Source organism: Lepisosteus oculatus, chromosome 5, assembly GCF_040954835.1.
Source record: "Lepisosteus oculatus isolate fLepOcu1 chromosome 5, fLepOcu1.hap2, whole genome shotgun sequence".
Taxonomy (NCBI): Eukaryota; Metazoa; Chordata; class Actinopteri; order Semionotiformes; family Lepisosteidae; genus Lepisosteus; species Lepisosteus oculatus.
The window spans coordinates 37641775-37667241 of NC_090700.1; the positions used below are offsets into that span (position 1 = coordinate 37641775).

General features: G+C 42.0%; 1 protein-coding gene and 1 long non-coding RNA gene across 4 annotated transcripts; one reads left to right on the forward strand and one right to left on the reverse strand.

Moving 5' to 3' along the window:
- Positions 1 to 105: 105 nt before the first annotated feature.
- LOC107076868 (uncharacterized) lies at positions 106 to 6745 on the reverse strand. Its single transcript, XR_011189674.1, has 3 exons — positions 6639 to 6745; positions 2934 to 3080; positions 106 to 234 (listed from the first exon to the last, which is right to left on the reverse strand). It is a non-coding gene; the product is annotated as an uncharacterized lncRNA (long non-coding RNA).
- On the forward strand, positions 3822 to 23885 carry slc45a3 (solute carrier family 45 member 3). 3 transcript variants are annotated; one of them, XM_069190346.1, is made up of 7 exons: positions 3822 to 4240; positions 4850 to 5027; positions 10112 to 10185; positions 15111 to 15565; positions 16351 to 17151; positions 19416 to 19681; positions 19932 to 23885. In XM_069190346.1, exons 4-7 carry the CDS (start codon positions 15397 to 15399, stop codon positions 20370 to 20372), a joined length of 1677 nt encoding a protein of 558 aa, XP_069046447.1. In that variant the 5' UTR covers positions 3822 to 4240; positions 4850 to 5027; positions 10112 to 10185; positions 15111 to 15396; the 3' UTR covers positions 20373 to 23885. The 3 variants fall into 3 exon arrangements, with proteins under 3 accessions (XP_069046447.1, XP_069046450.1, XP_069046449.1); XM_069190349.1 differs by lacking the exon at positions 10112 to 10185; XM_069190348.1 differs by lacking the exons at positions 3822 to 4240; positions 4850 to 5027 and having other exon boundaries at positions 9631 to 10185.
- Positions 23886 to 25467: the final 1582 nt, after the last annotated feature.

Here is a 25467-nt window from a genome sequence, read left to right on the forward strand (position 1 = left end):
GAGAAGGATGTGTACTATTTCTCTAACTTTAATTAGTCCTTTTTTATTAAATAGATTAAGGATTTTCTCAACTTGAAAGTGACAATCTTCCGCTGTAACAGAAATTGTTTGCATCTGGCTCCATAATCCCCTGTTATACTGCTCTACAGTCACTAGGTGTCTCCATAAAGGTTTCCATGGCATTACTGTGATTGCTGAAGTGTCCACAGTCATCAAGCCTCATCTTCAATCTCACTGTGAGGAGTGAAATATATTTTTAAAAAATCCTTGCAGGAGTTCAAAGCTAACACGCAATTAGATAACTTAGCATTATTTTAAAACCAGTAAGTAACTTACAGTAACCAGTAAGTAATGTTCTTGAAGAGAGATGTTTCTCCCATACAGTATATCATTATCCATTTTTGGTTCTCAGTAGTCCTTTGTATAGAAGGTGTGAACATTACGTGCAGAAATGTCATTCTTATGAGCATGCACATATGAAAAGAGGGATGTAAGGATGGTTTCTTGTGATCTTAATATGCTTAAAGTATGGTCTTTGACAAATGCCACATCTTGAGCAAACATAGTACAAAACCTTCTTTTCAAGCAGTACTTTGTTTTTATTATTCTCTACACACCCATTCTTGATCTGCCAGTTCTTTCTGTAGGCCTCAGAGTCAGCTCTCACTGAGGATGCCTGTACCTCAATGGGGAGAATGAAGAGAGACCGACCGACTCCTCCAAACTGCCCCCACGTCCATCAGCATCATCCATCTTTCGGCACATTACAATGGCCACACGTGGCATCACTATGAGCCCACACAGCTGGCAGCTGGGGATTTGCAGGAGTCACAGTTTTGCTGCAAGAGCTCAGGTCAAAGCCAGTCAATTTCCCACTACCTCTGGTATTCTTCTGCCAAGAAAACTCAGAGGTTTCCAAAGGTAAACCTTTCAATGTTTGGTCAATAGTTTAATTCATTGGAAACTCAGCATTTAGTTTATCTGTGCACAAATGGAAACAAACTTTTTGAAAAAGCCTAGCAAACACATTGGGAGAGCTTGTTTCTCTGCGGGTTCTTATCTATCCGTGGCTTGCCTCTGATTGTTAGGACCAATATGAATAGACATCAATCAATATAGTTCAGATGTGTAGCTGCGTCAGCATGCATAGGCTGCAAAGGAACAAATAATAGGTTTATTCCACGCTGAAAAAAGAAAGAAGACAACGTTTCGGCTGTGGAGAAGACTCCACAGCCGAAACGTTGTGTCTTCTTTCTTCTCTTTTCATTGTGGAATAAACCTATTACTTGTTTCTTATTAATCAATATACTGTAGCCAGTCTTTGCCAACATGAGGAAACCATTTAACAAAGTTTGTTATTCCATTCATTTCTTGATTTTCTGAAAATCGATGACTGATGCCACAAGCATTCGCTAAAGCCAGAGTATTGGGAAGACAACTCTAAAAGCCATCCTCCTGATTATTTCAGTTTTAGGTATCTGCAGACTTTAGCGGAATGGTAAAGATTTTGAATTATGATGTTCTCCTTCCCCTCCTTTGCTCCACAGACTTTTAGGGAAGATGTTGTGCCAGTTGCTAGTCCAGGTAGACAGCTGCCTCCACCAAAATGATGCAATTGGATATGCTCTACACTTCCTATGAATTTCCATTGAGGAAGGATCCTAATTTATGAGAGCAGCCACTTAGCCTCTATTTTTGGAATTAGGATCACTCCCAAAAGGAATTTCTCCATTCCAACTAAATTCTGAAATTGGAATGGGAATATGTAAAACTTTTTACATGACCGGAATTGGACAAAGGGCTTTTAATATAAGATGGCACCCTTTCTAGTAACATGATATATGGTTCAGTGCCTGTATTTCTTATAGGCACTAAACTATATTACAAGACTATAGATGGAGGCAACTGTATATAACGTACCTGAGCATGTGACAGACCGTTCTATGGTTGAACAGCACTGCTGGCTCCCTGGGAATGAACTGGCATTCAATTTTGAAATGAGCATAGCAACAGAAGGCTCTTATGTATCAAATTTTTAACCCTGAAGTTCATTTGCTGAAAGTATAATTTTCCAAAAATACCACATTTGCCAATGAAGAATATTATTCTTACCTGTGCTTCCCTGGTCACTGTTTTTTTTCTCTGATTCTGCTTATATGGATTTTTTAGTTTGTGTATTGTAATCTTGTACAATACTACTCTTATGCAGTGATGTCTTGGGAGGAACAGTTGCTACACAAGGAATAAAGGAATGACCTTCTGTCTGGTCAAGAAAAAGCAGGACACATCTGCCAGGCAGCATGGTAAGGACAGCTGTAAAGATTTTCTACAGTGACCACGTGTGACTTGTAAGTATGGTTTCACACCCATATTTGACTCTGAAGGAGGAGCAAGGCTTGAAGTAAGGAATATCAGGTATCATTGTTTATGCACAGTTACGTATGTTAACCATACCCCTCAGGATTGTTGTAGCCTAGCCTGTTTTTCTGTCGTTTCCAAGCAACTTGGGGAGGATATTGTTCCTGAAAAAAAAAGCTGTTTGACAGCCAAAAAACACAGTTCAACTGAAGAAGAAGAAAAAAAGGAAAAAGGCAGGTAGACCATACCCTCTTTGTCAACATCAAGCCAGTAGACTGTGTGTGTGTGTGTGTGTGTGTGTGTGTGTGTGTGTGTGTGTGTGTGCGTGCGTGCGTGCGTGCGTGTGTGCGTGCGTGTGTGTGTGTGCCTGTGACTCTCACTTCTCTGCATGTGTGTAGGGAAATTTCCATTTCACTGTGAGTTACGGCAGCTCTGGTTCATGCCCTGCAGTTTTGTGTGGCCTGGTCTTGCCCACTTCACTTGAGATGATTGCTTTGAAAGGCACTATATAAAATAAACTTTATTGTTAGGTAACAATAGGGAAGGACTGAAAGAATCTGATAATAGCCACTGACCTTATCCAGATTTTTTACTCCACAGTGATTGCGAAAGATCAATAGGTGTTCTGGAACAGTAGTCTCACATTCTCCTTCTGTCCAGAAGTTGGGATGAAGCTCAATCAAAAATGTCTCTCTTCCCAGAGCATGACACCTCACCCAGAACTATGGAGTTTTAGAGGCACAACACAGGATCAGCGAATCCTTTAATGACAGTGTTCTATAATGATAGCAGTAGAGTTCCATCTTTGTTTCATCCTTCCATCTGGCCTTATCAGGAAGTCACTTATTCTGTGAGAGTTGTGATGGCAGGACCCTTTCCCAGAAGCAGAGAGCACAAGGTGAGATTACACCCAGGATAAGAATCCAGTTTGTAAGAACATAACAAAGATAACAAATGAGAGGAGGCCATTGGGCCCATCTAGCCCATTCAGTAGTTAGTACCCAACTGACACGACATTGCTTGAAAGGGGCACTTCTACCCTCTAGTTCGTGTTTTATTGTTGATTCTAAAGAAGTCTGCTGGGTTGACTTTGTGGTGCCTTTTGAGATGTTTGAACATGTGAAGGAGATCCCCTTATAGTCTTTTCTGGTTCAAAAGCTTTAGTTCTTTCAGCTTGTTAATATTGGACATTCTTTTAGGAATTCTAGAATTTCCTTATTGGGACAATCCTAGCAGGTGCCTCAATCAGAATATCTTTAATCAGTTTTCAATACATTGTCACCTGACTCCATACCTATCCTGGCCCATTCTACTCATGCTAAACTGTGTTCCTTTCCTTTATAGCCTGATTTTCCTGAGATTTTAAACCTTTGTTTTTGATTTAACCTGTGCAGTTTAACCATATACTTCATATCATGGCCATATGGCCACACCATATTACAATCATAGTTCCCTGATGTTCTCTCACCTCTGTGGTCCCAATGACAGTTGATCTCTGCAGTACTCGCACATGGACAATAAATACACTTTTATTTAACACTGGCGTGGACTCATTGCTTGTAATTGAGCAACAGATGCATGCTGTGTCTTCAAGAGATGCAATGAGAGTCTGCTCTCTAAAACCCTACAAATACACCACACCAAATAAAATAAAACAGGATGTTGTCTGGGCTACCCTTCCATAATTACAAACTCAGTGCTTTCAGATCCACTTCCAGAGTTAGTCAAGGACCTTAATCTCTCAGACCACGTGTTTCTGGAGGTTGTCTGCTCCTCATTTTCATGTTGTGTCTGCATGTGTCTCAGTGAGTCTGTGGGCTCGTCAGTGTGTGTATATGTCATATATTTGCTAGTGTCCAGTCCGGGAGACGCGCTACAGCAGGTCAGTTATAGCTCGTTGTACTGGGTAGTATTGCTGTGGGCGGTGGGGTTGTTCTAAACCAGAAGGCGAATTAAACAGTGAGCTGTCGAACCGTACTGGCCTCAGCTCTTCCTCTGTGCCACTTAAAAACTGTTATTACTTTCCTTTCTGGGACACCGGGCTCCCACAAAATTATAGTCTGAGGAGTCTGATTTCCCGTCGAGACGAAAAAAAGTCCTGGCGGTCTGTCTTCAAAAGAGATCGGCATATTTACCATGTGGAGTCGCGACAAGACACGGTTTGACCTCTTTTGTCCACTTTCATCATTTGTATGGTTCTTCAAAAGCATGAAACCACATCCACTCTAAGACATTGTACCTGCAGAGGATAATGCTAGGAAAATGGTGCGTGTCGAATCATTTTTTTTTACCGTATCATGTAGCTGAGGGCATTTTTAAAAACACAATTTGGAAGCAAAGCTTAAAATGAGATTTTAAAAAGCCAAACGCCCTTATCGCAGAATTGGCATAAATTCGGATGTTTCGGCCAGGATACTAAATGGTGACCGGGTCGCGGCAAAATCTAAGCTTTCTGAGGAAAGTCGATTGAACTTTTCAATTCTGTTAACAGTTTCTACCTCGGCAGCCCTGGATCACACACTACAGTTGCTCCTCCTCCAGAGCCGGGAGGAGCTGTGTTAAACAGTAACCTGGCACTTTTTTAAGAAGTAGCTATGTGACCAACTCTGTAAACAACGCGAACACTTGAGCCAAGTCAGGACTACAGCGACGAGGCGTGCAAGTTAAAGGTAAGCTTCGGGTATGTATGTATTTTAACGACAGCGATAACTCATATTCTGTCTTACTCATGGGACGCGCTTTTAGACAAATTAACAGGCTTCTTTATTTTTGAATAGACGACTTTGATTTTGTTTTGCACAACGAATTTTACAAATGAAAATTCTTTAAAAGGGATCCTGGTACTAATTTAGGAAGCAAATATTGTAATACATCATTGACTTCTAGCTGGGGTACAAGTATAGGACTTTTTAAGACTTCTTCAAATCTTCCAAACTTTTAAAACTGAGAAAAAATATTTTTATTTTACCACTATGCTTATAGGTAATACCGTTAAAGCTATAACATATCTAGAATTTCCGTGCAATTTCATTTCGTGAGCATCTATATTTATGGGGGAAAAAAAGTGAATCGCGACAATCTTTCATTTTACCTAATTCCGCCATTTAAAAAAAATGTCATCATTCACGTTTCGTTGTACACGACGTTGTTGGAAGATAAGAAACTTTTCAGTTAACAGACTCTTTTCACCGGCACAGATGTACGAGGTTACAGTACTGAGTAACGGGGTGCAGGCGGCCATCCGCAGTTACAGACCCGTTAGGCTGTCATTATACTATAATTTATAGACGAGATGTCGTACTCAGGTTCGTCTAGTAAGCACACAGTGGCGACGCGGGACCTGGACCACCTGTGTCATTTCTAATTCCCTATTCCCTTGGAAGTACTGTATGTATCCCCCAATTAGATACGACACCCTTTAGGGGGGTACTGGATTGGATACGACACCAGTTCTCGCAGTGAAGTCTAAGCGTGCGCCCTGTCGAAGTATGGTTAACTGCCACATCACAGACGACAGGAAAAACATACTCGTACTGCTCATCAACCGCTGACGTTCACAAATGTGATAACTCTTTCAGCGTGGGCCTGACAGGATGTTTATAAACACTGAATTTTAAATAAAAAAGTACGCAGTTGAAGTTCACAAGAAAACTGAGTTCAGAACTATCAAAAACATAAGCTATGGATGATTCACCGGTAAAAATAAAATATGCGTAACAGACGCACTTGTCCAGGGTGACACATAACATAGCATGAATACATTCAAAATATATACGGGAAAAGCACTAGCTAAATGATAATTCTCAGCACTTTTAAGTTCCTCTTTTTGGCTGAGTAAATATTCAGAGCTAAACTATTTTAGTTTTTTGATAATCTGGTTGTACATTTAACCCGTGATACCGCGAAGCGGAAAATGCGCAGTTCTGTTTTCAGTCGAGGTGCGAAAATGTGTGCTTTCAGTCTGCTGACTCTGTTTCGGTACTTTCTTCAAAAGGTTTCAAGTTGCATTTTTTTTAATACCGGCAAAAGGTAACGGGAACACAAACGGCATTTTAGGTGACTGGTGACTGATTTTGATCCCGGGTCCCCTCTTAATAAATAACAGAAAATCTATTTACATTACATTAAATTTAAAGAATAATCATTCTATGAGACGTCCACTGTACTTCATATGTAGAAGGGAGCCATATAGTTAATCGTCTCTACACTAGGTGACAGCTGTTGTTCCCAGTAATTAGATGCCACCTTAATCCTATCGTTTATATTTATCAGTGTTTTACCTGTTCAACCAGTGGAAATTGCTTCTTTCCTCCAAAAGGAAGCGCTCTGTCACACGTCGCCATGGTTACGCAGTATCAGCAGCTGTTGTGTCCGGATATGATTCCCATTATTCTCGTGTTTTATCAGGGCTAGAGTGGCCGTCAGCAATCACACAGTAACAGATGGGGACTGATTGATTGGCAGGTTGTTACTAAACAATCACGTGGTGCACTTTGAAACTCAGACGATATCACAGATGGACTCTCTCTGATTCGATTAATATAGTTACTCAAGGGGCACTCTTTATGCCAGTTGTCGTGGTAAACACAGAAGAAATTATATTGACAAACCAGAAAATACAGGTAAACATGTATCCTTGGTTATATATGCTAGCACTTTATAACTTTTATGTCCTACCTGCTGCCCTGGGTTGGATTGTATGCTCATTCCTGAAGGAGGCGAAGTTCTTAATATTCCTCTCAACCTTGTACAAAGAAGGCCTGGTGACTAGTGGACGTCCTGTTGTCCACTTGATCCTGGTATTGCTGTCACTTAGAGAATGCTCAAGAGCATTATCTCAGAGCCGTGGGCACACTTAAGGAGTGAGCTCAGCTCAGACTGTCACACTCTGGCCTGCCTCTCCAGATCTTTAGAGTGCAGACGATCCTGTGGACTCCCAGCCAAAATGGACAGGGACACAGGAGACTGTTATCACTGTTCATCATGATCAGCCAGTTGTGATCAAGTCACCAATCAGAAATTAACCATGACTGATCTTTGGATTTTATGTTTAAGGACACACTTGATGAATACCCACATTTTATGAAGATGTGTGAAGGTCATTTTATCAGGGAGGCATTTGAGTGCTTGTAGTGTTTTGCCAATGGCAGTGCAGTAAAGCCAAATACAGTTAGAAGGTTGCTGGTATATTTATTTTTGGAACAGGTACATGGCAGGTTATTTTTTATGTTACACAAGGTAAACATATGCACTCCATACAAAAGGATCCCCAGCCTGAAATGAGCCCAGGGCCCATAAGCTGTGAGGCCTCAGTGCTACATGCTATAATACCATGACACCCAATATTTAGTGATCAGGCAATATTTAATGTATTTGCTTTCATACATGCAGTATTTCACAATGCTAACTTTGTGTGCTTGATTGAGCTACCAGTTATCCTCCTGTAAGGATACACTAGGGATTGTTCCAGCTATACCCAATGTCTTTAATTCAATCTTGGTGCAGAAGCTCTGAGCAGCTGCAGCTATGACACTCGGTTGTGAGTATTTACCATTTGTTAGCAGTGAGGGAATGCACAACCTAAGCTTTTCATACAGTAAAAAATCAGACTTCCTTGTGCCTGGTGTGGAAACCTAAAATGTTGTTATAAGAGACTCTGTAACAGAAGCAGCTGAAGCTCAATTTATTCTATAGACTCTACTCTGTACTTAAATGGAGTTGAATACAATAAGTTTTTGTTCATGTGATTCATTATTTGGTTGTGTATTAGAGCTTCTTCCCAGAAGATTTCAACCAGCAGGCATATCACCCTCACAACTGGCAACCCACTGAAGCTCAGCAGGTGTGAGCCTGGTCAGTACCTGGATGGAGACCTCCTGGGAAAAACTAAGGTTGCTGCTGGAAGAGGTGTTAGTGGGGCCAGCGGGGGTTGCTCACCCTGCGGTCTCTGTGGGTCCTAATGCCCCAGTAAAGTGATTGGGACACTATACTGTAAACAGGCAGCGTCCTTCGGATGAGACATAAAACCGAGGTCCTGACTCTCTGTGGTCATTAAAAATCCCAGGGTGTTTCTCGAAAAGAGTAGGGGTGTAACCCTGGCATCCTGGCCAAATTTCCCATTGGCCCTTACCAATCATGACCTCCTAATAATTGGGTTAATTACTATGCTCTCCTCCCCACTGATAGCTGATGTGTGGTGAGTGTTCTGGTGCACTATGGCTGCTGTCGCATCATCCAGGTGGATGCTGCACAGTGGTGGTAGTGGAGGGGAGTCCCCATTACCTGTAAAGCGCTTTGAGTGGAGTGTCCAGAAAAGCGCTATATAAGTGTAAGCAATTATTATTATTATTATTATTATTATTATTATTATTATTATTATTATTAGTTTAGAGAGTTTAGAGTATTTGTTTGGTGCTATGAGATCTATGTGTCTATTTGTTCTGTCTCAATCTTTCACCTTTTGTTCCATCTTGATTTTGTCACCAGCATGTCTTTGTATTTTACTTGGTACTGTAGTTTATCCTGGTAACACCACTGTTAGCAAACTAGCATGGTTATATATCATGCATTCATGCATTGCAAAGCAGTACAATGCTGGTACTTTGCTGGTGAGAATATGATAATCTCGTTTTCCCCTGATATTGATCTTCTTTAATTTTAGAACATCCTTGCACAGATCTGTTACAATGAACCTCAAAGGTTTCTGATATATGAAATAATTTAGGATAAGAATTGTACCTGTAAAATCCATAGTGCCTTTTTGTCTAAGTATGGGGAAACAAATCTTCATTAAAATAAAGATGTTTATTAATTCTATTTGCAAGTTGCTTGAGGATGTTTTTAATTTGTTTTGGTTATGGATTCAGATGTTAGTGGTTGTTTTTACACTTTTTTTTATCTCTGTATAAACCTGTATAGCACTACAGTCAATGACGCATCCCCCCTGAAAATGCTGTATTTAATTTTGTAGTGGTTCAGATTTGACTTGAATGTTTGGGGTCAGAGAAAAAGTAAACAGGTTGAAGGTGCTCCCAGTCTCTTAAACACACTAGAGTGACCTTTACAATATGAGTCAGCTTCCCCCATGTTCCACAGTTTTAATTCAAATATGTCTGTTGTAGATATCTCATTTAAAATACTTCCAGAGAATTACAGGACTTTTCTGGGGTTTAAGTTTTAGCTCCTGTTTCAGTCTGTGGCTTAGGCACATCTTCAGATGAGGAAATTGATTAAGATCTGCTTAACAGTACAAGCTGCTATTGGTATTTTTGAAAATGAACGTCTTTTATCTAGTTTATCTTTATTACTGCACTGTGTTATATTAAATACATCATTGCACTGGATGAGCAAGAACTATCAACATGTACCTGATGCTTAAAATAATCTATGCATGTGAAGCATCTCACTCAGTTATCCTGTCATGCTCTTTGGTAAATCCTCTGGAAATGAAAATGCCACATGCCATACTACACTACTATTTGAATAGATAGATAATAGAGTATAGATCTGTGGTTCAGCACACCATCCCACTTAACTGTATAAGGGGAGGGGTTCAGCTCAGGGAATGTTGAATTACCAGTTCCTGATCCAAGGTGATCTGCAGAGCTGGCTGCCCATTGGTTCCTGTGATCTATTGCCACACCCCCTTCTTGCCCAGGTGCTTCTGAACCTGCCCCCTTAGCAGGAGTGGTGAGAGGCACCTTCTTTTGCCTCTGTCCCTGGGAACTCATTCACTAATTGTTATCCGCCGCAGCCGCGATCCCCAGAGAGCAAGGAGACAGGATTACCTTCCGACATTGGAGGAGGAATCCAAAGGATCCTGGAAAGGTAGGAAAAGTCTTTTATCTGTACAAGACAGGACATCCAGCAAGGCACATAAAACAAACAAAAGATGTGAAAGAAAACACAAAAGAGGCAGGCAAGAAACATCCTCCAAGTTCAAGGTCCAGATTCTGTGTGGATCTGGGAAAAGAGGCAACAGCTGGGCCTCCTCACACTCATTTGAAGCTACATCAGAGACCCCTGTTGCATTTTAAGACTTGTTCTGACTAAAAGACGTGTACAGGTCTCTTGATGTAGAAAAAAAATAATTGACTCACTGAATTGTAAGTGTGTGTACTCAAGGTGTAAGTACATCACTGGTGTAAGTAAGAGGTGTGAAGAGTGTATAAGCAAACACCACCATGTATTTACTGTACAGCCTATAGAGAACTGAACAGAAAATCTGTCTAGCATGTTCTCCGTTTCAATAGAATATACTCTCCAAAGATGTTATTCAGTAAGTTAGCGTCATAAGTATTATTTCTTAAGCTACCCTTACTTGACACCCTTACTGTGTACAAAAAACTAAGTTTTATATGAGTTGATTAAATAGAAATTCCAACTACTGCTTGCTAGGATGGGTGAAAAGTCAATTGTCATGGAAAAGGTATCAAAAACCATCAATTTCCCTTCGGGATCAAAAAAGTCTTATCTATCTATAAGTGTAGCCTACTGGTATTTTAACAATACTTCACATTGTTACTTTTTGAGTCACGTTGGGGATAACAATTTATGTTTTTAAATATATGAATGAAATTAATGAAATTAAGGGGTACTGTGAATTTGGGTATTATATATTAATGTTCCAGACAAAGAATGCAGCAGACTGCAATTTTCAAAAGTGACTTTCGTTTTTATAGCTGACCTGATGATTAATTTTAATAATACTCACAGAGACCAGCATTTCAGCATACTTGTTTGGAACTCCTGGGACTTACAGTAGGTGTTCATTTCTACAAGTCATAACATAAGTATAATGGAGTTCCTATTTTGCCACAAGGATACATTTGCTAGATTGCACTGTAGACTTCAGGATTTAAGAAGTCAGGAACTTCCCCTGAAACACTGTTATCACCAAAAGAGGATGGAAAAGAGGACATAGCAATGCAGAAAGATCATATGACTGCGTATTGCTTCACATTTTCTGTGTGAATCAGGCAAGGGAAATGAGGAGAATGATTAGGGGTGTCTGGAAAAATATCTGCAATATCCCAACTGCACCCACCACCAGATTTAACGCTGAAGGACTTAGACATTGCTTACAATCAGAGAACGTCTACAATTAAAACCCATGGAATGCTGAAATTTCTGCCAACAAGCTAGACTACGTCACTTGTCTGCGTATCTTCTTTTGTGACTCCGACAGGCAGGTTTAGTGCTGACAAGCGTAAAACAATCTTCACCCTAATATTCGTCATTCCTTGCACACGTCTTGTGACTGCTGTAGCACACTTTCGTATGGCCGTTTCTACTTCCTGTTTGCCGTCTTGCATTCCAAGGTGTTGAGATTTGTCCCCCACGGTTCCTGTCTCTTCGTCTGTCTTCCCCTGAGGTGCTTGAGCGGCCTGCTTGCTCGCACAAGAAGTGACAGTGAGGTGTGTGCGGCTTTTGAAAACAGCAGGAGGCTGTTCTCTGCACAGGAGCCTTGTTGGCATGCAGGATAAAACCACTGCGCTGCATCGTGGGAGAAGATTCCCTGTGCGCCTGCCAGAATTGAAGCAATTGATGCAGTTTGCAGTTCAATTTGTGGACACAGAGCCACTCATCTGCCAGTTCTGTCATTGGGCTCCTCTGTCACGTTCACACAGGCACCAAAGTGCCACATTCGTTTGTTTTTGAAAGAGATTTATTTTTTCCGAAGCCAAACCCATTTTACCTAGTTTTTGCCCCACCGCCATGGGGGTGGGCGCGACTGGAAGTGGGAACCCTTGTGCGATTGTGCCCGAGTGGCTCTTGTGACAGCAGTGAAAGTTGGATCCCCCACCGAAGTCACAGGCTTCTCTTGAGAGCCCCCTCCTTTGTACCTTTGATCTATGATAGCAACAGCCGCATTCTGAAGAGAAAGGTGATTAGAGCAATTGAAAGATAGTGTTTCCAGTTCAGCGCCAACAAAAGGCTGGCTGTGCCCTTGCTGTCGCATACCTAGCCCTCTTCTTGGCTTCTTTCATCATCGAGGGGCTGCTTTGCATGGGTGACAGCAACTTCAAATACTGGCTATCAGCTTTAGTAACAAAAGTCAGTCGGCTCTACTGTCTGTAAACTCGTGTGAAAAGGCTGGAAATAAGGTGCAGACATTATAATAATGAGCTGGTGTGTATAAAAGTACTCACAATAGGCAAAACTGTTTTGCCTTATATTTTAGGATTTTTAAACTATAGATTTTGTATTTTGGCATTTAATGCATGTGCTGTGTATATTTCTGAATATTAAATACACCCGGCATATTTTAAATATGTCTTTGGCAGTAGTGTGTCAAACTTGCAATTTCTTGTTGCCCGACGTCATAATGAGCAGAGTGAAAACAGTTGGTGCAAAAATGTCTTCTACAGAGTCTTGCATGTAGTTCTTTCACATGGGTCTGCAATTGCAAAACTGGCCTCAAGAATTCTTAAAAGGATTCAAGCTGCTCAGAGTCTGCTGAGTCATAATTACCTGGTTTCAAGTGGGTGTCATTCCGTGTGCAAGATGAGAAAGTCTACAGAAAGCAGACAAGAGTCTTTGGTTTCACTTAATTTTCTTTAGTCAGGCCTGACAGTTGTTCAACTTGAAAATGTTACCAGGCAGGGTAGGAGACTGACTGCTGAAGATGCTATGACTCATGATGTGGTAGCTTTGAGCTGCTGCTTCTGTGTCCCTAATATGTTTCACAGTTTCTGAATTTTTGAAAGGAGCTGTCATGTGACAGAACCTCTGCACTCACAGAGATGTAGGACAAGCAGTCAACTTCCGTCTCTGAACAGCTTGATCGTCCGCTGTTCCGCTCCTCCCTCAATGAAGCGTCACGGCTTTTGATGTCATGATGTTCCTGCGAAAGAGGTACTGAATACGTGTCTCATGGGAAATCTGGATTTCAGTAGCCTTTCGATTGCTGTGTGAATCTACAGTGAAGATATCTGGTAATTCCCATCCACGACATTGTCGTTTCGGTTCAGAGTGTGTATTCTGAGATTGTCACAGACGTCCAAACCAGGAACATTCCCAAATCTGGGCTCTACAGGGTATAAGCAATGGTGCTGTCATGCTTCAAATCTGTAAGATGACTGTCCTAAGTCTTTCAGAGATCCTCAGTCATTTGGAATTTTTCCTTTAATTTTTTACTTGTTTTAATGATGTGTAAATATACCTAGGTGTTAATGCTTTGGACATACAGCATTTTTTTGCATAAAAAAGTGATTTGTTTCATCTAGCTTTTGAAATTTAAATACCTTAGTCTAACTGACTTGCTTTTATTACTAGAGTGTCTTGAGATCATTCTTACAGAGTGCTGCAGAAAATTGTACCTGTTGTAGTTGTAAAATGACAAGTTCTCAGGATTCAAGATCCTTTTTTTGCATACACGTTGTGAATGGATATTTGTATTTGCCTTCTCAGGGGGATGGGTGGGAGAATATGGTTTGTGCCCAGTGCTGCTGGGCTGGAGGTCAACACAGAAGCAGCTTCTTATAAATGAGTGTTTGGTGCAGCGAGACTTTTGGCAGCTGCCCTGAAAACCTTTTGCTGTGAAGCAAAATGACTAAGTCCCCTTTTGCACTTTCAAGCCTCTGTGGTGCTAGAAGAAAAAAAATTTAGACTTCAATTTAGAATTTAAGTTCTATCCATAGGCTGTGAGCAAGGCCCTGTGTGGGCACAACGGTTTCAGTGCAAGAAAAGCTGAAGGAGATAAGTGGGCCTTTGTGTTCTGATCCTAAGACTTCAAAGAGAGATTTTTCACCCTTTCTTGAAGACTCATGCCTACACAGCCGCAACCCAGTGTCCGGATTGTCTAGACATGACATTGACTTTGAGGAGCTCTTCCACTGGGCTCTGCTGCTCAGTAAAGACCTAAGGGAAAGCAGTAGTATCTCCTCAGGGTGTCTTTCACAGTTTATGTGATTTTCATGACGTTTTGATTGCACATATAACAAATCATCTTTATATTAACCTCAAAAGGTATAAACGGGGACTTTATACTGTGACCTTCAACCATGGAAACTCTCCCTGTGCAATGAAGATTTGTTGCACTAGGGAAACTTTCAGAAAGGTCAGGTTTTTATTAGGCCTCCTTCCTGACAAGCTCAAACACTTCAGGGTGACAACTAAAATAGAAGGGGTAAAGGCAGAGTAGAGCACAAAGGCAGCACATTCTTCATAATTTTGATCTTAATCTTTTCTGGAATATTGGCAGAATATGCTTTCAAAATTCCTTTATCATAAATATGGCAGGGAGCGCGCAGTATTCATTTTTTAACAGTCCTGTTATTACTATTACTACGAAAACAACAACAGTAAGATTTCCATGCTTTATACAGTGCTTTTCATCCCAAAGGATTGCAAAGAGCTTCTCATAATGATGAATGACTTCCTCAGAAGTGTATGGAGAGCACAGACAGGATGTTCTTCTGAAATTCCACTGGCTATTTGGAACTGATTACCCATGTTCTAGCCTGCTGTGTCAGCGTGTCACCAAGAACTGAAACTGGAGCTTGCGTGGGCTGGTAGACAGGCTCTCCTTATGTCTTTCATAGACAGTGACAGGGTGTGGCCGTTGCTGCTCTTCTGCTTTTTCGGGGGGGAACTTGAAAAAATGAGTGAAGCGTACCGCCAAAAATGACATCCTTTTTTTTTTTCCTTTTTGCAAAAGAACCTTCTCATCATTCCAAATGAATCTCTGCCAATTGTATTGCTCTGATTTAATTTTCATAATGCTTTATTTTGCCTTGTTTTGCTTTAAGCCACCTGCTTCTGGGATGAAAACAACCCGCAGAGCCAGAAAAATGACAACGTGAAGACTGCTGGGAAGGATAACCTGGTTCAGGAAGGCAACAATCAGCGATGGGCTTCCCAGCATGCTATGCAGGTGGCCCGCACTAGACAGGACTTGATGGATCGAGACACTTTGGTGGGGGAAATAAAGAAAATGGGAAATAAGTATCCCAGGTTGACAAGTCATTATCGCCTGGGGCTGCTGAAACTCACCACAAGGACTACTGACTGGGTGCCCGTGAGTGGTGCAGAGAGATGGCTGTGAAGCTGACGTCTGTGGTCATGCGGAGCCGAATGGTTCAGCTGCTCCTGGTCAACACGCTGGCCTGCGGGCTGGAGATCTGCATGGCGGCAGGGACCACCTATGTACCCCCACTCCTGCTGGAGGCCGGGGTTGAGGAGCGGTTCATGACCATGGTCCTAGGTGAGCTTGTGGGGGGGGGGTGGTTCTGATTGAGCAAGAACAGGCCCTCAGCATGGTTTGCTTCAGGTTTGCAGTTCTTGATGTCCCATTGTTGAGCTCAGTTTGGAGTCAAAAGGGAGGCACAATGTGTGGATGTTGTGTACAGTGTATCGCCTAATGGAAGAGGTTTTCCCCTTTCATTGGGCCCTGGAAGCCTGAAGCCTGGGTGAGTTTAATATCCCCTTCAGGTATAAACAGCTCTTGGTCAGGTGGAAGTCAAGGTTTGCCTAGACTATGTCATCTATTTTTCATGGCCAAAAGGAAGATGGAGAGACCTAGAAGACCAGGGCAGGTTCTGGACCCTAGGGTCTGGAGTAGGACACCCCCTTCCCTAAGGTTTTAAAGGGGAAGAAACTGCTTTACCCTGCCCCTGCCCTACCCATTTAATTAATTAACTTACAGAGTAGACAGCTTGCCTACGGAGGTAAAGGAGTACGAAAGAGATTTAACTCCTGCATTCTTCTCTGTTGCAGAAACAAAGAGAAAAGTGTGAAAAGTGTAATACAAAAGAACAGACCGCTTAGCTTCTGGCAGTCTGCATTTTATTGCATTTTGATGGAAAAGCACAAGGTTCTTGAATAATATGGATTGCCCTTCTCCTGTTAGGGATAAATGTGAATTGCATATGAATCCAGAAATGTTTCAGTGTGGAACTGAAGTAAAGCTTGGAGAAAAACTTAGAGAAAGTATTGTACAGGAGCCCAGGCAAACAAATTTCCTTCTCCATTGTTTCTTTGCATTGGCAGGACTGGGTCCTGTGCTAGGGCTCGTGTTCATGCCACTGATTGGCTCAGCCAGTGACCAATGGACGGGGCGCTATGGCAGAAGACGGCCATTTATCTGGGCCCTGTGCCTGGGGGTCCTGGTCAGCCTGATCTTCATCCCCCAAGCGTCGCGGCTGGCCAGCCTCCTGTCCCTGCACAGCCGGGGCCTGGAGGTGGGGCTCCTGATCGTGGGGATCGGCCTACTGGAGTTCTGTGGCCAGGTCTGCTTCACGCCCCTTGAGGCCCTGGTCTCCGACCTCTTTCCGGAGGAGGAGGAGAACCGGCGGGCCTTCTCGGTCTACTCGCTCATGATCAGTCTGGGCGGCTGCATCGGGTACCTCCTGCCAGCCATCAACTGGAACGCGGGGCCCTTGGCATCGTACCTGGACGGGCAGGAGGTCTTCACCTTCACCCTGCTCACACCCATCTTCCTTGCCTGTGTGCTGGGCACCATCTTCATCTCAGAGGACGTTTTCCGTGGCGAAGCTTCAGTCAGGGAAGGGAGCCCTGCCCGGCGTTGCTGCTACAGCCCGTGGCTGCCCCTCTTCCGCCCCCACCACCTGACGTCTGTCCTGGGGGGCTGCTGCACCCTGCTGCCCCGGCTGTACCGGCTGTGCCAGCGAGTGCCCAGTGTCATCAAGCGGCTCTTTGTGGCTGAGCTGTGCAGCTGGATGGCACTCATGACCTTCATCCTCTTCTACACGGACTTCGTCGGCGAGGGGATCTACAAGGGGGTGCCCAGCGCCCAGCCTGGCAGTGCGGAGAGGCTGCGCTATGACGAAGGTAAGGTCAGCTCCTGCCTGCTCGGGGTCTGCTAGTGTGTGGCCCAGGGGGGCAATGCAATTAGTGGATTGCAGAGAAATAGGACAGTGCAGCAGTCAACAGGTTAGAGGCTGAGATATGTAGGACTCTGAACATAACAGGAGTCTTTTATAATAATAATAATAATAATAATTGCTTACACTTATATAGCGCTTTTCTGGACACTCCACTCAAAGCGCTTTACAGGTAATGGGGATCCCCTCCACCACCACCAATGTGTAGCCCCACCTGGATGATGCGACAGCAGCCATAGTGCGCCAGAAAACTCACCACACATCAGCTATCAGTGGGGAGGAGAGCAGAGTAATGAACCCAATTATTAGGAGGCCATGATTGGTAAGGGCCAATGGGAAATTTGGCCAGGACACCGGGGTTACACCCCTACTCTTTTCGAGAAACACCCTGGGATTTTTAATGACCACAGAGAGTCAGGACCTCGGTTTTATGTCTCATCCGAAGGACGGCGCCTGTTTACAGTATAGTGTCCCCATCACTATACTGAGGCATTAGGACCCACAGAGACCGCAGGGTGACCGCCCCCCGCTGGCCCCACTAACACCTCTTCCAGCAGCAACCTTAGTTTTTCCCAGGAGGTCTCCATCCAGGTACTGACCAGGCTCACACCTGCTGAGCTTCAGTGGGCTGCCAGGTGTGAGTTGCAGGGTGATATGGCTGCTGGTTGAAATCTTCTGGGCAGAAGCTCTAATACACAACCAAATAATGAATCACATGAACAAAAACTAATTGTATTCAACTCCATTTAAGTACAGAGTAGAGTCTATAGAATAAATTGAGCTTCAGCTGCTTCTGTTACAGAGTCTCTTATAACAACATTTTAGGTTTCCACACCAGGCACAAGGAAGTCTGATTAACAAATGTTTCTGAAAGAGCCAGGACTTTTTTTTTCTTTCTGATGAGATCTTTTCCCTAACCGTTGAACAATCTAACCTCTGTGATCACATCCTGATAATCTCCCACACTTAATATGTTGTTTTTTACTTTTTACTGTATGAAAAGCTTAGGTTGTGCATTCCCTCACTGCTAACAAATGGTAAATACTCACAACCGAGTGTCATAGCTGCAGCTGCTCAGAGCTTCTGCACCAAGATTGAATTAAAGACATTGGGTATAGCTGGAACAACCCCTAGTGTATCCTTACAGGAGGATAACTGGTAGCTCAATCAAGCACACAACGTTAGCATTGTGAAATACTGCATGTATGAAAGCAAATACATTAAATATTGCCTGATCACTAAATATTGGGTGTCATGGTATTATAGCATGTAGCACTGAGGCCTCACAGCTTATGGGTCCTGGGCTCATTTCAGGCTGGGGATCCTTTTGTGTGGAGTGCATATGGTTACCTTGTGTAACATAAAAAATAACCTGCCATGTACCTGTTCCAAAAATAAATATACCAGCAACCTTCTAACTGTATTTGGCTTTACTGCACTGCCATTGGCAAAACACTACAAGCACTCAAATGCCTCCCTGATAAAATGACCTTCACACATCTTCATAAAATGTGGGTATTCATCAAGTGTGTCCTTAAACATAAAATCCAAAGATCAGTCATGGTTAATTTCTGATTGGTGACTTGATCACAACTGGCTGATCATGATGAACAGTGATAACAGTCTCCTGTGTCCCTGTCCATTTTGGCTGGGAGTCCACAGGATCGTCTGCACTCTAGAGATCTGGAGAGGCAGGCCAGAGTGTGACAGTCTGAGCTGAACTCACTCCTTAAGTGTGCCCACGGCTCTGAGATAATGCTCTTGAGCATTCTCTAAGTGACAGCAATACCAGGATCAAGTGGACAACAGGACGTCCACTAGTCACCAGGCCTTCTTTGTACAAGGTTGAGAGGAATATTAAAAACTTCGCCTCCTTTAGGACCTGACTATTTCATCATTAAAGATCCCAGAGCCCCGTACGTAAGGCCAGAGACTAAAAAGCTCCACCCCTTATAAAGCACTTTGGGATTAAGAGAGCTATTTAATGCTATTAGTTATTAATTATTATATTAGGCACTGCACAATTGCAAATTGCACAAGAACACTTGGAAGAACCACAGCCAAAGTTTCTGCCTGCAATCATTTCGCAGACATGGCTTGACAAGAAGTCGGGAGTTTCAGAACTGATCAGCAGCGGCCTGATTTTGGGGCGTCACGCTTTAACATGTCCTCAGCAGCCTGCCACCGCTTCTGTGCCCGTGTGTGTTGCAGGCGTGCGAATGGGCAGCCTGGGGCTGTTCCTGCAGTGTGCCACCTCCACGGTCTGCTCCTTGTTCATGGGCAAGCTGGTGGCCCGGCTGGGGCGGCGGGCTGTCTATGTGAGCAGCGTGGTGCTCCTGGTCCTGGCCACGCTGGCCACGTGCCTCTCTCACAGCGTGGTCACCGTCACCGCCATGGCGGGCGTCACCGGGTACACCTTCTGCACCCTGCAGATCCTCCCCTACACCCTCACCTCCCTCTACCACACCGACAAACAGGTGAGTGTTTTCAACAGCTCTCTCCTCCGGTTATTTGCTTAGCAGACACCTTAAGAGTGACTAATATTTACTGTGCTCCTGGAGGGGAAAAGTAATGCGCATGGAAGTGTGTCTCGTCATACAGGCACTGCACTATTAATCTCTAGAAAGAGCTACCAAAACACATGTGCAGTGCTTGCTAATGAGAGGGTAATGGAAACCCAATGTCTTCATAATTTTAATATAGTTCTTCGTATATTTCACTTTTCAGCTATTTTTTTCCTGGACGAAAGTAAGAGGCGTGGCAGCCCCTGAGAAAACAGAGAAGTTTACCACTCAGGTACCACTCAGCAGGCACTCTGTGACCCTGAAACCACACTACAGCAATGGCCACCCATGTGGGATGCCAGGGCTGGGGCCTTCAGAACCAGGCCTCCCTGCCTCTGCTTTTGGCCGGTATGTCTCTGTGCCTGCTGAGGCTCCCCCCTGCCCCAGCACACCGCCTCCTGCTGGTCGGGGCATGTGTTTGGACCTGGCCATCCTGGATAGTGCCTTCCTGCTCTCCCAGGTGGTGCCCTCCCTCTTCTTGGGCACCGTGGTCCAGTTCACACACTGCATCTCTGCCTACATGGGCTGTGCCTCGGCTGTTGGGTTAGTTGCTGTTTACTTCTCTACCAAAGTGATCTTCGACAGGAGCGATCTGGAGCAATGAAGGCGGCTAGCTGGAACAGGACCAGGACCATCCCTGAGCTGGGTCAACGGGCATGTAAACTGAGAAGATCGCTGCAGCAACAGCAGGGACAGAGTCACAGGGGAGTCCCCCTGAGTCACTAAGGGACACTCTCTGGGGACTTTGAACTGCTATGCAGGTTAACCTGATTTTTGGGGGTGTTTGTGAGTTTTCAAGACTGTAGCTGTTCACAATGTGAATATGTGTAAATCTAGATTTTGTATTGGAAATCTTGGAATAGAGTCAGATTGTTTTATTTATGTTAAGAAGATTTCTGGGGGAAGTAACATGGAATGACAGACGTGAGAAGCCCAAGGCTGGGGGAACACCCCTTATTTTGAGCAGAGCTGAAGCATCTTTCCTCTGCTACTCAGTTTATGTCAGTTTGCAGACTCTACACGCAAATCTGTGAGTGCAATGAGTGAAACTCAGGGTTCCTAATGAAGAAGTGCCTAAAGAGATTGAAATAATTTGATTATTTCTATGTGCAATGTGTTCTCAATAGGAAGAAAAAAAAAACATGGTTATACACAGCAATACAATGTCATTCCTCATTCATGTGCACATTGCACATTCATTTTCTGAAAACCATTTAATATTCAACTTTACCATGTTAAAGCAATTAAACATCATAATGCAGGGATTGTAAAAAACACTTCTGAGAAATGATAACCTAATAGCAATGAATACAGGGTGTGTATAAATTAGGTTAATGAAAACCGCAGCTCTGCAGGTCTCTAGCTCTCTTTAAGAACGTGCAAAGAAACCAGAAATATTGCCAACTATTTGGCCCTGTAGCCCATTTGGTTGGTTGATTTGAGACTTCCCGAGGCAGTGTTTGAAGGACACCAGAGTAGGGGATTTGACAGTGAATGCAGCTGGGGAGCAATGAGGTAAAATAGAGTCAGCTGATCCAATGAATTTAGAGGTTTACAGATGTCTTTCATTGAACTAATTGCCTGACCCATTTACTGTGCTGGTTTGTTTGTGATGTTTATCAGCTAGGTTAAGTATAATCTAGGGACCGGGCAGGACTGTGACTCTTTGTTTCTACACTTGGCCTCCACCAATGACATCGACTTTTTTCAGCATTTGACTTTGTATCACCCAGGACCAGAAAAAATTCTGTCAGCAACATTTCAGTAAATAGCCTAATATCATTTTCCTGGGAGGTATTATTCTTCAGTGCTCTTTTGTGTGTGAGTGTATGTGTGTGTATATGTTAAAGTATATATATGTTACAGTGTTGCTTTTTGATATGTGGACCTGAATACAGGACTTAATGACCTGTATGTGACATGCCAGACACTCCTGTCAATGCTAGTTTGTCACTAATGAAGGCTATTTATTGTTACCAAATGCACTGGACATGAATGCTCAAGGTGTAGGCTGTGTGACATGATGCTGGGGGTTATTAAAATAGAATGCACTTTGACAAACAGGTATTTTACTTTGTTACACAGCTCTGTTAGTAACCCTCTGCGCATTTTATGCAGTTACAGGCACAGGTATAGACACTCCTTCTGATGTTTAACTGTAATTGTTTGACCAAATCAGACACCTAGTAAGTAGCAGTCTGAGAATTCTATTAACTCTCTAATCTAAGACACAGGGTATGAAGAAAATGTCTGTAGAAGTTTCTAGATTTTTAGCACATATAAATACTTATGTCTGCTATTGTAATCATTAGACTGGTCAAGTACTATGATTAAAGAAGGGATATATTTAAAATCTAATGTTAACATTCTATATATTAATGTTTGTTGGTAGATGGAATTGTGTTACAAAACCACATAGCAACAAGATATTACAGTACATGCATGAAGGATGAATGTGCATTTCAAATGTCAAATGGGATGAACAGATCATCCTGTCAAGATCACAATGTATTCAGTCTTAGTTTGCAACTTTAATTATAGGTACTTTATAACTTGGATAGTGGGAAATTGTATTTGTACTGTATATATATAAGGGTGAAAATGGGATATTTATTTTTTATTATTTTTAAGGGAATTTTTCACTCAGTTTTAAGATATATTTTCTATGAGAAAATGAGTACATTATTTATTAAATACTTAATAAAATTATTGTATAGCTAAGACATCATTGAAAAGAAAGATATATAAATATAAAGAGAAATTCAGTATACCTCTAAGGCATCCATGAAAAACCTTTAACTTCAGAAGATTAGTTTTTATCAAATGCTTGAATTGAATGTGATGTTAGGCTGCAGGAACTGAGAAATTCTGAATTCTTAGGAAGGCAATTCTGTCATTAACCCAAAGCAGTATCTCTGTCATGTTTGCTTCGGAAGTCTTTTGGCTTTGATAATGAAACAAACCGTGTGAGGTAGCATCCTTAACTGGTTAAGCCAGATATAACCAAGTCGACCTACCAGTTCCAATTATAAAGGTAATTCACTTTCTTATGAAGCACCTGTTCTGAAATGTACTGTAAGAACAAATGGGCTTTGCTGATGTTACCATGATGAGTCGTTCTGTCCTGCTTCTGCAAATCTGTTGTTCTGCTATTGAAATGGACGTCATCATCCAGCTATTTTCTAGTGATAAATAATCTTTGTACTTGGTTTCTTGTACTTGTTTTGTTCAAGTTGCTGTGAAACACAAGGATAAACGATCTAGCTAGCAGCTACATTTTCCATTGTGCAGAGAAAGCTATAATGGGACATAGATTATTTTTCTTGGGTCATAAATGAGCTGTGCATCTCTTTCTTTGTCCTTATGTGATTTAAGCTTTAAGAGCATTAAGAGAATGGATGGATCTGGATTTAGGGGAAAGGCCACATTTAAGTATAGTTCATTTGTATTTCTCAAAGAGAATTTAGATCCTGTTTTTGGACTCTTCCACTGTACATAAACTGTGCAAAATTCAACAACTGCTACAGAGCTAGGTCTTTTCCAGTTTCTCACAGAGTAACTTTGTTCATATTAAGTCAAACTTTTAACCAACCTTAGACTGCAATTGACAAAACTAGTACTTAATGGTTAAGGCTTTATTGGCCAGAAATGTATTTCTTCTATTAGATGGAAACTACCTTGAAGTACAAAGTCTGCAATTTGAGACTGGCAGTAGAGCCTTAAGTTCCAGACCTTAAGATGTAGCAAGATACAGTTTGGGTATAAAAAAGAGAAATCAAACTTTTTTAAACTTTAAAATGAGTTAATGTGCATTTTGTAGTTTCTTTTTAGAGTGGGGAAATTAGAATCTGTATGTAGGTAGAAAAGTGGAGCAAATTCTGCACTGAAACAATACATTTGACGGTTGTCCTGGTGGTTTCTTCAAGCTTTGCCAAAGAACAGATTCACCCATCTGCTCCTTCTTTCTACAGAGTCAACAGGATCTGTTGGCTCTTGAACAGAAGGCATTTTCAAATAATGTATTTATGGTGTTACTTAAAAACTTTTTCCAAAGCTGCTCTGTATCAAAATGAAAATGAAAAATCAACATTAAATGATGGTTTGTTACTTAATGAAATTCTTTTTTCCTTTTCTTTTAAAAATGATTGAATACTGATAGACGATCAAGAAAGGTCATGTTGACAGAGGCCCATTCCACCGGTCATTCATTACTCTTAAGTGAATCAATCACAGCACCTTCTAGAATTGAAGACTCCCAGTAGCTCTGAGAAAAGTATTTATTATACTGCTGTTAGAAGCTAGACAGCCTGAACTGATGTTTTTTTCTTCCAAGAATGAGCAAATGTTCTCTGTTCTCCTTCTTCTGTGTTTTGGAAATAAATTATACTAATAAATAAAAACAGGTAAGTTTATATTTTTTACTCATTTTATTTCAGAAGATCATGTTTTAAAATCAAAAGAAAGCTCAAATTAATGCTCCCCACCTGCTATAAGAGTTCAAGCTAAAATAAATGACCATAGCAAGAAACGGAAAGTAACTCAATTATTTTAATGTTGATGATTTAAAAAATACTCAGGGCAATGTTTCAACTACTAAAGCAGGAATCTTTTATTTTAATTAATTGTATTTAAGAACTTAATCACTCTTCTGCCCAATTAGTTCGCTTGTAAGACATACAGTACCTGACCTGAAAAGATAGTACAAAGTGCCATTGGCATTGAAGCACTTTAAACACAACAGCGTAGTTTTCTAACAAATAACCAGCAGAGGGAGCCATAGAAGCAGATCACTTACAGGGTTTATACATCGAAGTACTATGTCACCGCAGCGTTTCGTCTGATCAATTCTAATATCTAAAAACAGATGTATATCGATTTAATCTTACTAGAAATGTGTTAAGTAATGAAATGTCAAGCATTGCATTTTTAGTTGTGTTGGTTGATAATGTGTGTTAAATCAATAATGCACAGCATGAGAGAACAACGCAAAAAAAATAATTTTGATGATTGAAGACCCAGCCGGAAATCTTGTGGTCTGGCACTAGTGTGTAATTAATTCGTGTGTGAAGCTTCACTCCGCATCTTTGACATCCAGGCACAGAATCAAAAGCGGGATGATCCTTTTTATTGATTACCCCTAGCAGAAGAGATGGGGTGTGGTCTGTACTGTGGTGTCATGAGTTAATCAGCGGTAAGAGACATACAGGGAACCTCCACCTCCAATCCTTCTTTGCTCAGTACCAAGCATTGATGATATCGGCTCGCTTTCAAATACTTCAGTAGGTCAGACAAAAGATTAGTAGCCACAATCTACAATCAAATAGCAAATGTTTGATTGTCTTTGCAAACGAATGTACTGCTGTCAGGAGTGCTCTCGTCGCACTTCAAGCAGTTACCCAATGACACTGCTGGTATTTCACTTTGATGGCCACAGACGGGCTTTTGACCTCAGTGTCTGTCTGCGCTACACCCTAGGGCAAACAAGAAGGACATTGTTGAAATCGCTGAAGGGATTTAAGACAGTGAACAGACCAGTAAATAAAGTAAAAGTCATCCTCAGTCTGGGATGAACTAACTGTGAATGTCATTTGGGAAGCAAAAAATTTCCCCTTAGTACAAATTGAAGACCTATTGTGTTTGGTTGCTTGATAAAATGAGTGGTAGATGCGTTTGCCTGAAACCTAGCCTGTCTAGTGCTG